Below are 17,498 nucleotides of genomic sequence, written 5' to 3' on the forward strand. Positions count from 1 at the left end.
GTTGCTTTTTGTACAGACTGGGACAATGTAGCACTGTACTCAAGTTTTGGTAACTTATATTAACAGTGCCACATACACGGTACAGACAGAAGGTACCCATTTTTACACCTGGGTGAAGTGAGGAAGGTCGTGTAAAGTGCCTTTCCCAAGGGCACAACGTCAGGGCGTGGCACGGCGGGGATCGAACTCAGAACCTCTAGGTTCCGAGCCGAACGCTCTACCAGTTACGCCACGCCCGACGCCACTAGAAATCTAGGAAAATTGATAATTTGATTAGAAAGGGACATTGTTGTTTGTGCTGACTGATATATGTCTATTCAGTATGATAGACCTGAACCCTTGTTTCATTTGTACCATTATTGCTTCTTTACTGATAGAATTGAGTTGAATGTAAAAAATCTTCTAATATTGCAGATTCCCCAACGAGGCGTCGGTCCACAAAAAGCCACAGAGCTCCACAGGCTCCAACCCAAGTACAGGCACCAACACAGAGGACAGCTATCAGTGAACCACAGGCACCACAAAATGTTGGCATAGAGAGAATGGGTAATATAGCCTGCTATCGCTTACACCAAGGAGGTTGAAAAGTTCAACCTCCTTGCTTACACTCATTTGTGTTGACATCACTATACCAACATGGCACTTCGCCTTTAGTATGGTTGTTCGTCATTTTGCTTGGAACTTTAGAACATTTGATGAACTTGGCTTGGAAATTTGGTACGTCTATGCTGTATGCAGCCAGAGACAACTACCAAAGCTTTTGGTTTACAATAAACATGTTGCTTTGAATGTATCACAGTTACCTTTGTTAGGCTTGATTATTGTCTATATCTGATAAGATAATCCTTTTCCTGTCTTCCTTCCATGAAAAGCTCACATGCAGAAATTTGAGATATACCAGGACACATCAGCAAAAGTGGTCACTACAGATGCCTCTTCCCAGACGGAACCCTTGAACGACAAAAGATCAGAGGAAACCCATATACCTGAAAACATTGGTTCAGAACTTGTGGAACTTGTTCGAGTTAAGACAGACGTGAGTTTCCAAAAGTCTAGAATAGCTGTCTCCTCCATCTTGAACCACATAAAGGACAGAGTGCCTGAACTAGAAAGTGCAATGGAGGACATTCTGAGACAAGTCAACTCCAGTAAGGTAAGAGTCACTTTGATTGCATTTGATATTGGACAACAACATTATTACTAAATATGAATGACCTCGAGATAAGAAGGACAATAGAGCAGATAAGAGATGGGTTGCAGATGGAAGGGAGACAAACAAGAAACTGTAAAGGCAATGACAACCATACTATGCACTGACATGCTGCAATGATAATGAAGATGATAAATATGATTAAAGTTTTGGACATGATAATCTTTGAATAATGATAATCCTGTTCAAGACAGAAAGAAATCCTAACAAAGGGAAGGAGTACATGAGTATGTGCCATTTCTGTATACAAACTGCTTCTAATTTAAACAGTGATTTGCATATCTTTTAAATTTGTGACACACCTTTGATATTCTTTGTTAGTCAACCACATGGAATGCCTGATTTGTCATTGTTTTTTGTCTGATAAATGAATGATGTTATCCATAATGCTACATTGCCTTTTCCTCTATGTCAGTTACACACAGTGAAGTCTGGTGATGGTACCCAGGACAGTGAACGTCTGGAGGTGATCTTTAGTGAGATGAGCAGTGTGAAGGACGACTCCCAGCAGAGGAGCTGGCACCTGTACGAGGACCAGTCCATCATACTGGAGTACCTGGAGGAACTCATGTCTATACTGGTATGTGATGGTTATGATATACATTCTTCTGTGCAGATCCTTGTCTATACAATGTACTGGTACCTTGGGGAGGTTCTGCTAAACCAGGCTTAGGCTTGCACTTTTGTGGGTGTGGCCTTTAGACCACAAAGTAAAAGCAAAATTGTTAGATATTGGAACCCACATATCACATTGCATGTGTATTATACAAGTACATTTAGATATTGATTTTTTTTTTAGATATACAGTGCCACATTATATCATGTACATTACTGTCTCTCAAGTTATGCCTAAGTTGGGTGTGTCTGTTAAAGGAAAATGCCATGCCTGCAGTCTGTAGAAAGGCAGTCCAACGGGACAACTATGAGGTTCTACACAACATGGTGCAATACTACCAAATGGTATGACACTAGTCTAAGATTTTTTACTATCGGCACTTTAAAACCTGACAAGCAATAGATTGCTAGACACCCCAAATGTTAGAAAGAAGATGTACAATGTTCATCAGTGTTTTTTGTACTTTTGTGAAGTTTAGGCATCCAGGAATGAACAATAGAAAATTAAGAAATAAAGTAAAGGTCATCATCTTTGCCCCATGTCAGTGTTTGCTGAGATGGGCCATTATTGTTCTCCCTAGTTTTTTATCTGCTGCTGTCTGTTGCATCCTTTCCCAAGTGCATCCCTTCTCAGCAAACTCTCGCTCCACATGTCATCGATTCTTGAGTATTGTAGATCCATTGTATATATTTCATGTATCTCTTGTTGCGACGTGTACTGAACCCAGTGGGTATGTATGTACAATAAAGGTCTTCATTCATTCATGATATTGCTTGATTCCCCCTCTTTCTTCTTCCTACTGGGCACTAGTAAATAAAGATACCTTCCAACGAGAGTTTGTATCCCCACAGGAACACAGACTGCCCATCCGGCTGGCCCTGCTGCAGGTGTTTGCTGGACTATGTGGGCTGGAGAGGGAGGTGGTCTCCTCCCTGGTGTGCTCCATCCTGCCGATGGAACTGGCTAGAGACATGCAGGACAGTGTGGAAGGTACGGAACGGAACATGACAGCTTTTAGTTTAAGCTGCCTCATTGTGTCATGCACGTGTATGTGTTGTACATTTTTATACATTTGCTCAACCAAATTTCAGGTAAAGTGGAATGAATGTATGTGCTGTTTTAACATTTTTTCTCAGTTAGCATATGTTTAAGAAATCACTTTTGTCAAATCAATTTCAAAAAACATTTTGGGGAGGTTATTCATTAGACCTGCGAAAATGATTTCTTGCTCAGATTATAAGTTGAAGAACTTAATGATAATAATAGAATATGTTTCATTTTCACGTGTTTATGTATTACTGCATTATAGCATTGCAGAAACTCCAATACTCAGCATTGCTGCTGACCATGCTGTTCTCTACAGGGGAGACCATACCTGTTCACCATTATGGTTAGTCTTTCTCTGTTTGTAGGGGTTTTCTTGAATTGGAGAGAGTTACATGGTGGCTACCATTCATGGTGTACTTCAAGTACACTGGCTACTGTAGTGCTTCTAAAACTTTGTTCACCATATGGTAAGAAGGATATCCAATGTATTTGCCAAGATTCATCAATGCATGACGGTTCTGGTAGATTAACGGTACGTTGTTTTTCAAAAAAACATGTTGTAATTTCAGTCAACTACTAGTATGTGAAAATGCACATAGCCATGGAAAAAATGTATTAATTAAAGCCCCTTCCTCTGTCCCCAGAGCACCTGAGTGAGGAGTTTGTGAGCTTCCTGTTGTCTCACATAGAGGAGCCTCCAGAGGAAGATGTCCATGAACAAGTGCCTGACTTATTCCTGAACCTTATTCTAGCCTTCAACCTACACTTCTCAGGTAACCAAAGGAAAATTACAGTATTTTATGATACAAATAGATTAACAAGTAGCTTTTATTTTCTAACACTGTTAAACAATTTAATCCAACTTTGTGTATACAAAGGATCTGATTTTTCAATGTTTCTTTTTTCTTGTTTGCAGACCCGAAAGATAACCTTGTGATGAAAGCCATTGCTAACAGTAGCAATGTCAGGACTTTTAGTGAGAAAATGATGCTACTGGTAAACAGAGGAGGTAAGTGTGTATCTAACTATATGTATTGAGATGTTTATTCATTTTTGCTGCATGTTCATTTGCTAATTCCTTTCCTTTAACATAGATACGCAAATGTATGTTTCCTATTTTGAATATGTTGCTGAATGAAATAGCATATGTTGGTTATCTGACAGGTATATTTGTACATCCTGTGCATCTGTATATGTTGCTGATTATATAAAATTATGTTATGTGTTTAGATGACCCAGTCCACATGTTTGATCATGAGCCAAGGCCTCCTAACTCCCTGCTGAAGTTCCTCGCTGATGTGTTCTCGAGTGAGGTGACCTCAGGGATCTTCTACACTAATGACATGATGGTTCTGATTGACATCATAGTGAGACAGGTGTCGGATCTCCCACCTGGAGATGAGGTGAGTTCACTGTCACTGTGGAATTACCGGAAACATTTTATGTACACTGATTGGCACAGAATATCTTAGACATTTCTTTCTGACAACTATCTGAGTGACTGTTCAGAGAGGGTCTTGAGAATTCTCATCAGAATAGTAATTATGTTTTCATATTATAGTAATTATGAAGGAAAAAAAATATTGTTTTATCTGGTGTGTTCTTCCTCCAAGCAGAAAAGGTTTATGGAAAAGGCTGGGCTGTGCACCAGGCCTGGCTACCTGCTCTGTCTACTTGGACTGGCTGTCACTCAGATACAACAATTCTTAGCCCCAATTTTTTTTACACCCACACATTTTGGGGCGAGCCTAATGGTATGGTATTGTATGCGAGTAGCTTGACACAAAGCTAGAAGGAAAAAATTGCCTTTCTAATTGCTATCTTGATTTTCCATTTTCCTTCCCTGTAATGATCTACATGTTAAGAATAAGAACATCTCCATGCTGTTTATTGTCATATGACATCCCACTGTTTGCTTCCCCAACAGATCAGGACAGAGCACCTGTCCCTGTTCCACAGTATAGTGAAGAACACGTCGTACCGCGAGCATCGCCATCGCCATGGCGACCTGCAGCAGTGCTTCCTGGCCATCCAGAGGGAGGAAGAAAAGGAGGGAGAAGCAGACAAGTTCATCATTAGTCAGATATGGGCAGACTTTCCTGATGTCTTCTCACGGTCCGACCTGGTCTGATGAGCAAATTGGTCAACTGTGGACCTTTCACAGATCTACTTCCAGCAGAAGATGTGTGATCAAGACTCGAGGAACAAGGATTATTTATGCCGTCATAGATGTTGTGTATTGTTTCTTAACAGCACAGGAAAGTGTTATAACCGAAGTTGTTCTGTAGATGGACACTTAGCTGATGTTCCATATGAAAGCCTCAATGAGGTCTTGTTTTGTTTGCAAATTCTCTGCTGCTGCTGCTTTCCATTATTATGTTTTACAAAATAAGTCATTCTCATATTTAGTACCTACAGGTGCAACATGTTATTTGAGCCTGATGTTTGCTACTCTTGGACATAATGAATTTGTATACAATATAACTCACTACTTGTCAGGGCTCTAGCCAGCTCGAAATTTTTTTCCGTCAGCCAATTCCCATTGTCGCAAAAACACTATTCAAGGAGTTAGAGAGACTGAACTGAGACCTTGAAAAACGGGTTTTAATGAGATTATCGTATGCGAAAGGGCACCGACACACATTGTCAACAATCATAACAATAGCAAAACAAACAGTGTGTGGCTTTTACGGCTGTGGACAGCGTCCCCAAGCCAGCTGTAGCTTCCGTCACACGCAGCAAATTTCCGTCAATTGACGTAAAAACGGACGCTGGCTAGAGCCCTGCTACTTGTCTGCCATTGTCAGCAAACACTCTATGATGTATTACACATGTACTAGGATATAATGAAAGGAAACCTATGATATACTGTCTATATTACCACACAGATGCTATTTAAGATATTCTATAAAACATGACATAGACATGGTGTATAAAAAATTGATAGGTTCTATTTTGACACAGTGATCAGAATGATAACAAAACAGATATTATATACTGCACTATCTTTTTTTAAACCTTAAGATTTTGCTTATCTGCAATAATATTGTGCAACATTCATTCCAGAGCATATTGTGTAATTGACAAACCCTATAAGGTCTTCTACAAGGAAAAGACTCAGTGTATATTATTCTGGCTTTAGATTATATTTGCAATATGCTATTGCTTTGTTTGTATCTGTTACAATTTCTGATAATAATGCTTACTTAGTGATTTGGGGTCTAAACTTATTTTAACTTTATTGCCTGGTACATTATTCTATTTACGTTCATACTTTTATAAAATGAGCTGCCATCTACAATTTTTGTGATGGCCAAACAGCCACTATGTGTTACACTTATAGCTTCTACAAACTATTATAAAGTACATGCAGATACATTCTTGTGATGATTTACATATGATAACAAAGAAGTTGCCAACTACATATTTCATTCAGTACAACTTTAAATCATGGCCTTACCACTGCAAGGTCATTAGAAAATAAAGACATTGGTATCATACATTCAAAGTTAACTTACTACATAATGTGCCAGTGTGTGTTTTTCCTTCATAGATCACATTTACAGACAGTTATTTTTTACCTTTCACACATGAATTCCCATTCTGCAACATTAGCAGGCATTATACAGACTGGGTCTCAAATCATTTTTCAACCTCCATGATCATTTGTAATTTGGTCCTTTTCAATTGTACTTTGTAGAAGTAATATCTAACATTACAAAAATATCAATCAGGAAAACTTCAATCCTTTCTTAGCCAAATCTCTTCTTGCCTCTTCAATTTCCTGTAAGAGTGACATAAGAGAGAAATTTTGGGTAAATTAATGGATACATAGACAAATTACCAAATGATTCTACTACTACAAATTGACAACTTCCAAAACCAAAATCAGATTGAAGAACAAGGTACAAACTGTACTGCAAAATGAATGAACGAAAGAGTGGTTACCTGCTGTAGCTCTTTGGCAGCATCTTCACAGTCATTGAAGGTGGCAACTCTGTAGCCAATGGTAGCTAATGAGTAGCACTTAGAAAAGGGTAGAAAGCAGGCATTAGTAAGTGATTGCACTCATCCCTTAGCAGCTCAGAAGTATAGAGACAATTGTCAAATGGGTATACATTTAAACATATGTTTCTTGCCACAGAAGATGGACCAGTCAATTGGCTAACTGCTCAATGTGATGTCCATAAATTCAACTCTACAAGTATCCAAGAGTCGCAGACTGAATGTAATACCCTATCAAACCAGCCATGATATTTTGAGGTTGAGCTCCATAACATTCACAGCAACACATGCCAGTTGAGTTAAGAATACTTACTGCAAAACTCATGAGAAGATACATGGGTGCCTGTGGAAGGGACAGAGAATAGCAACAATGAATGTAATGTTATGCTCCTGACTGTACAACAAAAACAAACTTATTTTGGAACCGAGGGCTGATTATCTGAAAAAGCCAGAAAACAAAAGTGCCAAAATTTCACTGTAAACACAGTGACATTATTTGGTACAGTATTAGCAGAGAAGCCTCAGCACATTGGGGAAACTCACCTAAGATGTTAATGTGTTCGTTGCACATAAATGCACTATCATAGCAAATGGCATGCCATTGTAAAAATATCAAAAAAGCTTGAGTGAAACTGAACAACAGAGATCGACCAAAATCAGTTTTGCAAACTTTTTCTGTGTTTAGTTTACACTTTTTAAAAATCAACTATGGGAAACAACAATTTCCATTTTTTATAGACTCACCACCCAGACGACCTCCTTCCACTGCGGTGTGAGTTGTGTAGGCACCAGGTCCCACACCAGACACGCCCACGTGCCCAGGAGGAGTCCAACTCCTAACAACCACTGCAGCAGCTTCGTCATCACCTAACAAGCAACAACAAAAACACAGATGAGGATCTGCATGCCCTTTTCCGATAAGCGTTACAAGCTATTTCAATTCACTGTTAATCGTTGCCAATTCAACATTAAGCATATATATATATATATATTGTTTGTGAAGCATTATTGGACGTTTTAATTCTAACACGTTATTTGTTATTCTGAATTTATCGTTATACACCTTTCTCACGCGGCGGCCATGATAGATCTAAAACGAGTTCAATGTGGCAAACAAAAGGCTGTCCATCATAATCAGCAGTTCGACCAATGGTAGCCTGCCAATTAGGAAATCGACCAATAAGTGAATGGCTGCAAATTCGTAAAAAATTTGCATTATTATGTTTTTATTTTGCATCTCTTAAGGGACCATGGGGTCAGTCTACACTACTCTAAATTGCTACATCTTTCGGTGCATAACACTTCTTGTAATATTTATTATTCTATCTTATATCATGAAAATTTGTGTGGTTTGGGGGAAAACTAAATGGGACCTGATTTTAGAAATAAGTTTTGTCTGTTTGCCTCATTGACCTCTTCTTCGATCTATCATGGCCGCCGTGTGAGAAAGGTGTATTGAGACATTCTTTGTGACGGGTAGGCCAGCGGAGGCAACATCAGATAACCCTCGGAGATTGTACTCCTGAAAATTACTGAGTTCAAGGCGATGTTATTATCAATGGCTGTACACCATAAATCAGCATGCAGAAGGTTTGATGCAAAAGTTCTGCGGCTACACGAATTACATGTAGGTGATTGAGTCCTGCTCTACGCATCATGTGCAAGAGGATGAGTGAGTGTGAGTGATAGTCCTGCAGAATGCGTTGTGAGGTTTCCAAAAATTATTTACCGTTAAGCATTCCTAGTCTTTCTGAATTTGCTGTTAAGCGTTACCTGTAATCCTAGATTTACACTTTACACGTTGCCATCATCACCCCATGCAGACCCTGAATTATACAAAGTGGACCAAGGAGGTTAAAAATCATTTGATTTTTAACCTCCTTGAGTGGGCCGTTATTTGTCTACGTTCAGTCGACAGTACATAGTCAATGGAAAGTACTACACGACACGGTAACCTGGTCTTGCTTCAAGCAGTTTCAGGCTTGGCTGCATCAGTTTCGTGACCAGAGTAGCGCATAATTTTTTTGACGTGGACATGATGCAACGATAGAGATTTATGTAAAAGACCATAGAAATAGAGACCAATTTCAGCAGGCTTTTTACATGAATCGTTATCCTTCCGAAGTCCGCTGATCATGTGTAATCCTGGCTCAAATACAAGACTAGACTATACCATACTTGTTCGACGCTTACCGTGACTTAGACGGTCGTGAATTAGCTTTGACCGCAGGTAAAAAGTTCAGCCACGTCCTTTGTGGAGAAAGCTCCTCGTCAGCTGGTGACCTTTGAACTGTAAAAGGTGCTGCCGTAAATCGTACGGTAAGAGATGGATTTCAAGTCCAATCATGCCATTAGATAGGTAACTAATGATAGTATACATGTATGCAATTTTAGTTTGGTATTTGATTGAATATTCATATTTGTATGATGAAGGAGAAACTATTATTGTCGTAATATCGCATTCAGTTTATATAGCTCTTTATTCGTCACATAAAGTCTTCGATATGTGTGTAATCTTTTTCATTGAATTTTACTTTTTCTGAATAAATATGATGCCATAGATAATAACTGTAGATTGAGCAACTATATCTCAAATACATTTATTAAAATCAAAACGATCAGTTCTCTGAAATTCTTGTTCAGGTTATGCGAATCTTGGATTACGAATAGTCGCTTATAAACCCCCTGGAGAGGGGGAGGGTCATCAAATGGTCCCGGGACAGGTAAACACGTCACCGGAACGTACTGCGCCTGCGCAAAAAGTATAGACATGCTAAACCTTGCTAAACCCCCGGTTTACTAAAGGGCCGCATTTAAGAAAGTACGTGCGTATATAAGGGTAAAATCCCGTGTACGTTTTACATGAAACCATGTCTCTAACATATACTGTGCAACAAGCGGGATTTCAATGCAACGTTGACCAAACCGAGCCCCAAACCACCAGGGTTCGCGCAGGCGCAGTACGTTCCGGTGACGTGCTGGACAGGTAAAGGTGTAGCCGGCACTGGTCCAACCTGTTGTCTACCTTTTGTTTCTGTTTAATAGATTGGTGTCTGATGCGCAGGATGCCCCGGGGGAATAGTTCGGGGGCCTTTAAGTACTCCAGGGTTGCACAGAGCGGGTACAACTACGGACTGAGAACCATGGAGAACGTCCAGCAAGAGTCGATGTTGAGGAAATCTCTGAAGATCGCCCTGGTGGTGACCGCTTACTGGTGAGTTGTGTGCACTTGAGATTATTTTCTGGTCATCTGTGATGAAAAGCTTAGAAAGTTACTGATTAAACTGGATAGGTGGACGTGTGGACGTGGCACGACAATTATAAAACTGCCCTTTATTTTATGTTTCCTTACAAAAATACAAGACTCGTGAGGCTTAGAAATGCTAGTGGTTGTTTTATTACCAGGATGTTTAGATTAGGTAACGTTATGAACTTGAAACATTACATGTGAGCTCATTGAGTCTAGGTCTTGAAATGTTTTCCTATGCACGATAACAACTCTTTTAATTAGATATATGAGCCAATGAATGTAAATTGTGTCTAATGATTTACAATGACTAGGACAAGCCTCAGCGTAATTTGCATCATAATTATAGAACTAACGTTAATGTTGTATTAGGTAACGTTAACCATATGGATGGCTACAACATTGATATTGATGTATTTCTTAACATTTTAATGATAAATAACACACAATTGGTACATAGTATCAATCTATCAGCTTCTTTAATCAATGTTTGTAATTATTTTTCTCCTGTTTGTGCCATACAGGGTTGTCTCCATCACTATGGTGTTTCTCAACAAGTACCTACTGAGTGGAGAAGAACTGAAGGTAGGGCAGAAGCTGTCCATTTATCTTTACGTGTTACATATCTGCCAGGTTGTTAGTGCAGACACAGACAGCTAGGTCTAACCACTACTTCTGAAGAGATGGTATGACCTGGAAATATGATATGCCTGTAGTCAGGTCCAGGGTATTAAAAAGTGTAAGGGTTGGTGGAAGCCAGCTAATTGCACAACAGATTAACGACACTTCTGTTTACTGCACGGAATCCCCAAATCCCAAACTGGTGCAGTCCAGCTGGTTAACTTCGCATTATTGCACCAGCCGGATAATTGCACCAAATTCATTGGCAAATAGGTCGTGCAATTAAGCTGCTTCTACTGTACAATATCAAAAATATTCCCCCTCTCTGAAAACTTTGTGTCTTAGAATAGCCTCATTTTGGGGCAGTAAAGAAAAAAAGTGTACCAATAGACATGACCAACTTGTTTTTTAAATGAGTGGCTGTTGGTAATATGCATTGGTTGATTGTTTTCTTCACAAATCACGCCATAATTCCAATGGTCATTGGACTTATGGCCCTCACATTGTAAACAAAATAGAAAATGTATTCCTGTATAGAAAATAGGATGATCATGCACAGGAAGAATATGTAATTGTCCAAGAACAAAAGTTTTTCCTTTTTTGCATACATAAGTGTGCCCAGTGCCAATGTTTGCCTCCAATGTTAATTAACTTGGTAAACAATGGTTGAACCATTCCTGAATAATTTTAGACAAATTTATATTAGTATGGCAGGCTATTGTGCTCTGTTTATCTCTATGGAATTTTTGTCATAAAAAAAAATTTGAAGTGGAATATCAGACGTCTTGGACCATTCTCAACTTGAACTATGGCTAATAAGGTGGACCAACAATTTGTCATAACCCTAACCCTAATGCCTAATCCAACACCTAGCAATAGGTCAAGTCATAAAGCTAGCCCAGCACTTTGGTCATGGCCTAACTCGGACCCCAACAATTGTCCTTGGTGTTGGACTGTTGGTCCGAGTTGACTTGTCTGAGTTGATAATGGTCACACTACTTTGAACTGTATGTCAGAAATACTTCACTGTAATATGCTTTGATTTGGTGCCAGTATGATGTTGCAGTAGTTGTTCACATTAGTGAAAAGTTTTGTAGCTGATTTTTTTTTCTCGTCTCAATCTGATGTGTCTACAGTTGTATTGTCTGGGATATTTTTTTGAGATTAAACAAAATCACAAACTGGAAGCACTTTGCATTGTTGTAACATTACAGCAGTAAAATATTCCCATGTTTGTGCACATTTTGCACTCAATTGTTTTGCTGTTGTTCCCTTTAAACAGAGTTTGAAGACAGCAAGTGAGGGGAAAATGGTTTGTGGCAGAATGTTTCAGCTGTCTCAAAAGATGATTCAACACTGATCTCTTTTTACTTTTCATCCAAACTTTTAATCAGTTATTCAGGCTGCCATTCTGCTCATTTAGAAATGATTGTACAACTCTTCATCTTTGTTTTGTACCATCTACTTTAAATTTGAACATCTTTTAAATTTTGTCCAAATCTTGATTTCAATTCAGTGGTCAAAAATTTGTTATTCTAAACTTTTTCCTATTTCTGCCTTGGCACGCAAGACTTGGTTTCTATTGTTTTGTATTTTCCCTTTTTCTGATTTTGCTTAGACCAGTAGTCTTATCAATTACATGTCCCTGTCTACGTATTCCAAATCGCAAGAATCCTCTTTTCACAAAAGTTGTCTTCACATGCTGTCTCCCTCTGCAAGTTTTGTCTGTCAATAATTTGGTTCTTTTACTCCTCTCAATTATACTAGTAGTAGAAAATCAGTACAAGTTTGTGGCATTTTCAAGTGACTGATTGTATTTATTCTAGCAATTTCAGAATCTGTAATTTAACTGAATACCTCATGTTAAAAACAACTCTTTATTATGTTGATACTCATGAGACATAGACTGTCTGAAAGGAAAGTACATGTAGTGAATAATTCTCACCAAGCATACCAACTGTTAGCCTGGGTACCATCTGGATAGTAGTTTGCTCCTATGTTTGCTTCTGCTACCTATCTGGAGACCTGCACATTCAAACCTTTTGGTGGTGATGTCAGTTAATGAGCAAATTTAGGAATGGATTCTAGAGCACTCATTTGATGACGACAAGCCTCCCACTAGTGGACGGAGGGCATTTCAGGTGTCGCAATGCCTGTTCGAGCGAACGCTTGAAGCCATTCCTTAGTTCGCTAATGTGTAAGGACCAATCGGCGCCCTCGTCCATGATTTGGACGATTCCAGACGTTAGAGATGTGAAGGTTCCCTGACGGAATAGCAGAGAAGCGACTGTATATAGTGTATGATAAATGTCGGAGCGAACTACTGTCTGGATGGAACCTACCCAGGCTAACCAACTGCATCATCTTATTGCTGAGCTGTTTGATAAACCCTTTTTCTCCTGAGTACTGACATGAGCTGTTTTGTCATTGGACAGCTGGAGGCCCCGCTGTTCATCACATTCTACCAGTGCTTGGTGTCTGTCCTGCTGTGTCTGCTGTTACGGCTCCTGTCCAGGCTCATGCCAGGTGTCATCTCCTTCCCACCTGTGCACCTGGACAAGAAGATATCCCGGGAGGTAAGGACACCTAAGCCATACCTGGGCGGGGATAAGGTTCTATATGGAAGTTCCAGACCGGGTGATAACGTGGGTTATCAAATGGGGTTCTAGTTATCACATGGGCTTTCATAGATTAGTTTGAGCACACTTCAAACTTGCACATATTTTGAGCTAATTTGATTTTGAATGCCAGCTTCAGAATTTGGAATTGCTGTTGCAATTTGGCCTGGTGCCTTCAGTCAATCCTACTCTTTATTAGGCTGATACCTTGGCTGATACAGAAAACACCATGTTGTATTCTATATAAACATTGTCTGACTTAGAAATGATGGTCTGATAGAAAATGATAGCTGTATCATCAGAATATCCTGTAGGCCAGTGTTCTAAATGCAACATTTAGGTACACGTATGTCTATAAGAAGGGGGAAAGACATTCAATGATATTAAAGGTTTACATGTACAATATGAACCATAAAGCATAAAGATAATTCATATTACATGTACTCAAATCATTTCTTTTATCATTACCTAACATACTGGTACTGTGGCATTAAAGTTTTTATTTACTGTTACCCCTTCCCTGCAGGTGTTGCCTTTATCTGTGGTGTTTGTTGGAATGATCACCTTTAACAACCTGTGCCTGAAGTATGTGGGCGTGGCCTTCTACACCGTAGGCAGATCACTGACAACAGTATTCAATGTGGTGAGTATGGATGAAGTAAATACAAGTAATAGAAAAAATAGTAGGTCTTCCTAACTATGAAAGAAGCCTAAGAATGGTTTGGTCACCGAATGAAGAAAATGATACTTTTGTGATGCAGTCAACCTTCTATAGCCTGGATTGTTTAAAGACTCCTTTATTCTATTCCCATCCAGGTTCTTACCTACTTTGTTCTGAAGCAGACGACATCACTCAAGGCCATCCTCTGTTGTCTGGTCATCATCTCAGGCTTTGTACTAGGGGTGGACCAGGAGGGGGCCGCAGGTCAGTATTGGATAGAGATTGGGGGGTGGGTGTACTGGAAATTAGGGGGGTAGAGGATCATGCAATGAGAGAGGGAGAGAGATGAGTGTTGGTTCTTTAAGCAGCTATGTATCTAGTTTCATATACATGTATGTTTTCACTGTACATGAAACTTATCTTTTTTGGAAATTTATAGGCTTGGAGCTTGCAGTTTGCCACATGTCTACAATATGTGCATTTTGTTCCCAGGTACCCTGTCAGTGATAGGAGTGATCTTTGGCGTCTCCGCCAGCCTGTTTGTCTGCCTGAACTCCATCCTGACAAAGAAGGTCCTCCCTTGTGTGGACAGCAACGTGTGGCGCCTGACTTACTACAACAACATCAATGCCGTCATTCTCTTCATCCCTCTCATCCTCATCTTTGGTGAAGCCTCCATCCTCACTAACTTTCCTCACCTCACGTCGTCCAAATTCTGGGGCCTCATGACTCTGTCCGGTTTCTTTGGCTTTGCTATCGGTTATATAACGGGACTCCAGATAAAAGTCACCAGCCCTCTGACACATAATATTAGTGGGACTGCTAAGGCTTGTGCACAGACTGTTCTCGCTGTAGTGTTCTCTCACGACATAAAGACTGCTCTGTGGTGGTTGAGTAATGCTCTGGTGTTGGGGGGCTCGGCGGCGTACACAAAAGTGCGACACTCCGAGATGCAGAAGCAGCACAAAGAATCTAAAAAGGCTTTAGCTGAGATGAAAATGGAAGACAGCAAGAATGGGGACCTTAATAAGGTGTAAGTTATACCACTTGTGTTACACTTGGTACGATTTGTACATGTCGTCAAGCTAGTTGGTAACGCACCATATTTTATTTGCACAATGTTTTTGATTTTTATTTACTTTATGAAGTACATACTTAGTACTGTCATTTGTAACAAACCAGTAATACCGCCATCACAATTACATGTTGTACAGGTTGATATTTGAAGTGAAGAAATATTACCTAAACCATCAAGTTCTTTTACAAGTTTGGCTGGAAGTCTTTCTCTATGTTGATAATTAAACAGTGTTCTGTGATCATGGAAGTTACTTTCAAAATATATCTTTGGCAATATGGTGCAATGGGGCAATTGTGAACAAGAGTTTATGATGCAATGATTGTATATTTGTTACATTGCTTGGTCTGTTAAGGAGGGTCATAGATATTTCAGTGGATTTGCTGTAATTGTATATTTTACCCAACATCATTCCATTTATTGTTCTTTCATCTGTAGAATGTTGTTGTTTTCATAACAAGAACTTTCTGTTCCGTGTAAGAAGTGGTCATGATTTTTACAGTTGAAAACGTTTTTTTCTACGTTGTAGAAAATGAAGGAAAGCAAACACTTTGTGATTTGAAAGATTTCATGAAGAACATGTCTCTCTAGAAGTGAATGGCCATCCACCGTTCCATTACTGGGGTTCGAGGAGCAGGATTCGGCCAAAGATAAAGTAAATTAACTTACTTTTCACCATTTTTTTTTTACCCTTCTTTCATTTTGTTCTCATGATATTTCTCAACTGCATGTCTACACAGATGATGAATCAGGCTTTTTCTTCTTCTTTTTTTAAACCCAAGAAAGGTTCATTGGAGGAAGACCGTCCAACAGTAAATGATGTGTGATCTCATTATGTTGGATATGCAAATGAAGGCCAGTGAGTGTGGGAGAAGTTTTGAGGACTGCAGACCAATTTTGAATGTGGAAATTTCTAATCTGATTCTGAGGTATGAAAAAAATGATCTCAAAGATTTGTATAGCTTGTTTGCTTAATACTCATGGTTAAATTTGACTCCGTTCTCATTTGTCACAAACTTGTTCTGTGAAAAGCTTTGGAGACTGACATTTTGTGCTGTAGATTTGGGAAAGGGAAGCGTGTATTCAATGATTCTTGCATCAACTAGCACAAGGTTATTGTGCTTTTGAGTTTTCATTGTTTTTGCAATAAGATTCTAGCCTTGCAAAGCTTTCTTTTCCTTGACTGCACCCATTGGTGCTTCAAACCATTTGAGTATTACAAAATTTTGTTGTAATTTGGTGTGGTGTAACGTATATTGTACTTGTATCATGTTAATTTTTATGTCAGTAGAGGCCTGTTACTCTTGAAATACTGAAGGTTGTTCAACAATGTCATGTACTTTTTGACATTAATCAAACTATCAGAGAAAGGCCTTGCCATGTTCAGAGGTATATTAGTCACATTTACTGAATAGGAACAATGTTTTACATGACATGTATAGGGTCTAAGTTCAATAAGAGGGGTATATCTATATGTTTCTGTAGCCCATCCTGGATAAAGTTGGTGTATAATTTCTGGATGACACAATTGTTCTAAAGATGTTGACATTCAGCAGTATTTAAAGGTGCAATCACGAAAATTTGGAAAGCTACTGAAATGATGATTGTATTGGTGTCTATATTCTCTGCATAGCTGAGGGTGAATAATTTGAATTGCTTAAGAGACACTGTGTATAGACATTTTTGTGTACTTTGCCTTTCAGAGATTATGATCAAGTTGTCATACTGTAAAAAGGAACACTTCTATGTTGTTACTCTTTCGTGTGTACAGAATCATCTGTGAACATAAAAAGATATACAGTACAAAAGGTTATAGGTTAGGAAACATTGATTATTGAACAGAATCAAATTTGTGATTTATTAGAAATCAATTTTATTTTCTATGCATTATGATCAATTCATGAATTTTACAATGTCAACCATATATTTCAATAAATGAACTTCAAACTTCATGGAATGTGCTTTCTTTTTGGATATGTTCCTTTTGCAATAAATGATGGACAAGGTTTGACATCAGAGTGTAGTATCTAAGTTTAAAAGAGGTTCAAGCTATACCTAACAAGCTGATGACTTCTTATGACTTTGATTATACCTATATTACTTGTAAGCTTCATTATCCTTTCTTCACTGACTTTTAGTCATGTAAATATTCTGTCTTTTTAGAGTTACAACTTGATCTTCTGGGTCTCAAAAATGTAATAAAAATGTACATATGTCAAACAATAGCAATACATCAGTCAGATAGCCTGAATGGATAACTTACAGTAAACCACAAAATCTGCTTTTCCTGATATGTAGGATTTTACATCTAAAAGGAATGTCATTAGCTACACACAAATACATGTGCCAAATACAGCCAGAGTGGATACTGTGGGAGTTATGTTGCACTATGGTCATC

General features: G+C 38.8%; 3 protein-coding genes across 6 annotated transcripts in view; 2 read left to right on the top strand and 1 right to left on the bottom strand.

Annotated features, from left to right (window-relative positions):
• Positions 1-6,390, top strand: part of LOC118416924 (NCK-interacting protein with SH3 domain-like) — a gene marked incomplete in the record, with an annotated part of 10,749 nt that extends 4,359 nt beyond the window's left edge. The window contains 10 exon segments of the mRNA XM_035822226.1: positions 415-546; positions 873-1,153; positions 1,626-1,790; positions 2,084-2,170; positions 2,678-2,816; positions 3,136-3,216; positions 3,518-3,646; positions 3,790-3,882; positions 4,104-4,276; positions 4,801-6,390. Coding sequence (XP_035678119.1) covers positions 415-546; positions 873-1,153; positions 1,626-1,790; positions 2,084-2,170; positions 2,678-2,816; positions 3,136-3,216; positions 3,518-3,646; positions 3,790-3,882; positions 4,104-4,276; positions 4,801-5,004 — 1,484 coding nt within the window.
• On the bottom strand, positions 5,807-9,201 carry LOC118416926 (dolichol-phosphate mannosyltransferase subunit 3-like). Its single transcript, XM_035822232.1, has 5 exons — positions 9,072-9,201; positions 7,623-7,745; positions 7,192-7,221; positions 6,822-6,899; positions 5,807-6,657 (listed from the first exon to the last, which is right to left on the bottom strand). Exons 2-5 carry the CDS (start codon positions 7,740-7,742, stop codon positions 6,604-6,606), a joined length of 282 nt encoding a protein of 93 aa, XP_035678125.1. The 5' UTR covers positions 7,743-7,745; positions 9,072-9,201; the 3' UTR covers positions 5,807-6,603.
• Positions 9,202-9,478: 277 nt separating this feature from the next.
• Positions 9,479-17,052, top strand: LOC118416925 (GDP-fucose transporter 1-like). Of its 4 annotated transcripts, none has more exons than XM_035822227.1 (10): positions 9,479-9,601; positions 9,865-10,092; positions 10,650-10,710; positions 12,029-12,058; positions 13,182-13,322; positions 13,891-14,007; positions 14,181-14,289; positions 14,518-15,058; positions 15,692-15,755; positions 15,883-17,052. In XM_035822227.1, exons 2-10 carry the CDS (start codon positions 9,935-9,937, stop codon positions 15,925-15,927), a joined length of 1,266 nt encoding a protein of 421 aa, XP_035678120.1. In that variant the 5' UTR covers positions 9,479-9,601; positions 9,865-9,934; the 3' UTR covers positions 15,928-17,052. The 4 variants fall into 4 exon arrangements, with proteins under 4 accessions (XP_035678120.1, XP_035678122.1, XP_035678124.1 ...); XM_035822229.1 differs by having other exon boundaries at positions 15,695-15,755; XM_035822231.1 differs by lacking the exon at positions 15,692-15,755.
• Positions 17,053-17,498: the final 446 nt, after the last annotated feature.

This window comes from Branchiostoma floridae, chromosome 5 (assembly GCF_000003815.2).
Source record: "Branchiostoma floridae strain S238N-H82 chromosome 5, Bfl_VNyyK, whole genome shotgun sequence".
In the NCBI taxonomy this organism is placed as follows: Eukaryota; Metazoa; Chordata; class Leptocardii; order Amphioxiformes; family Branchiostomatidae; genus Branchiostoma; species Branchiostoma floridae.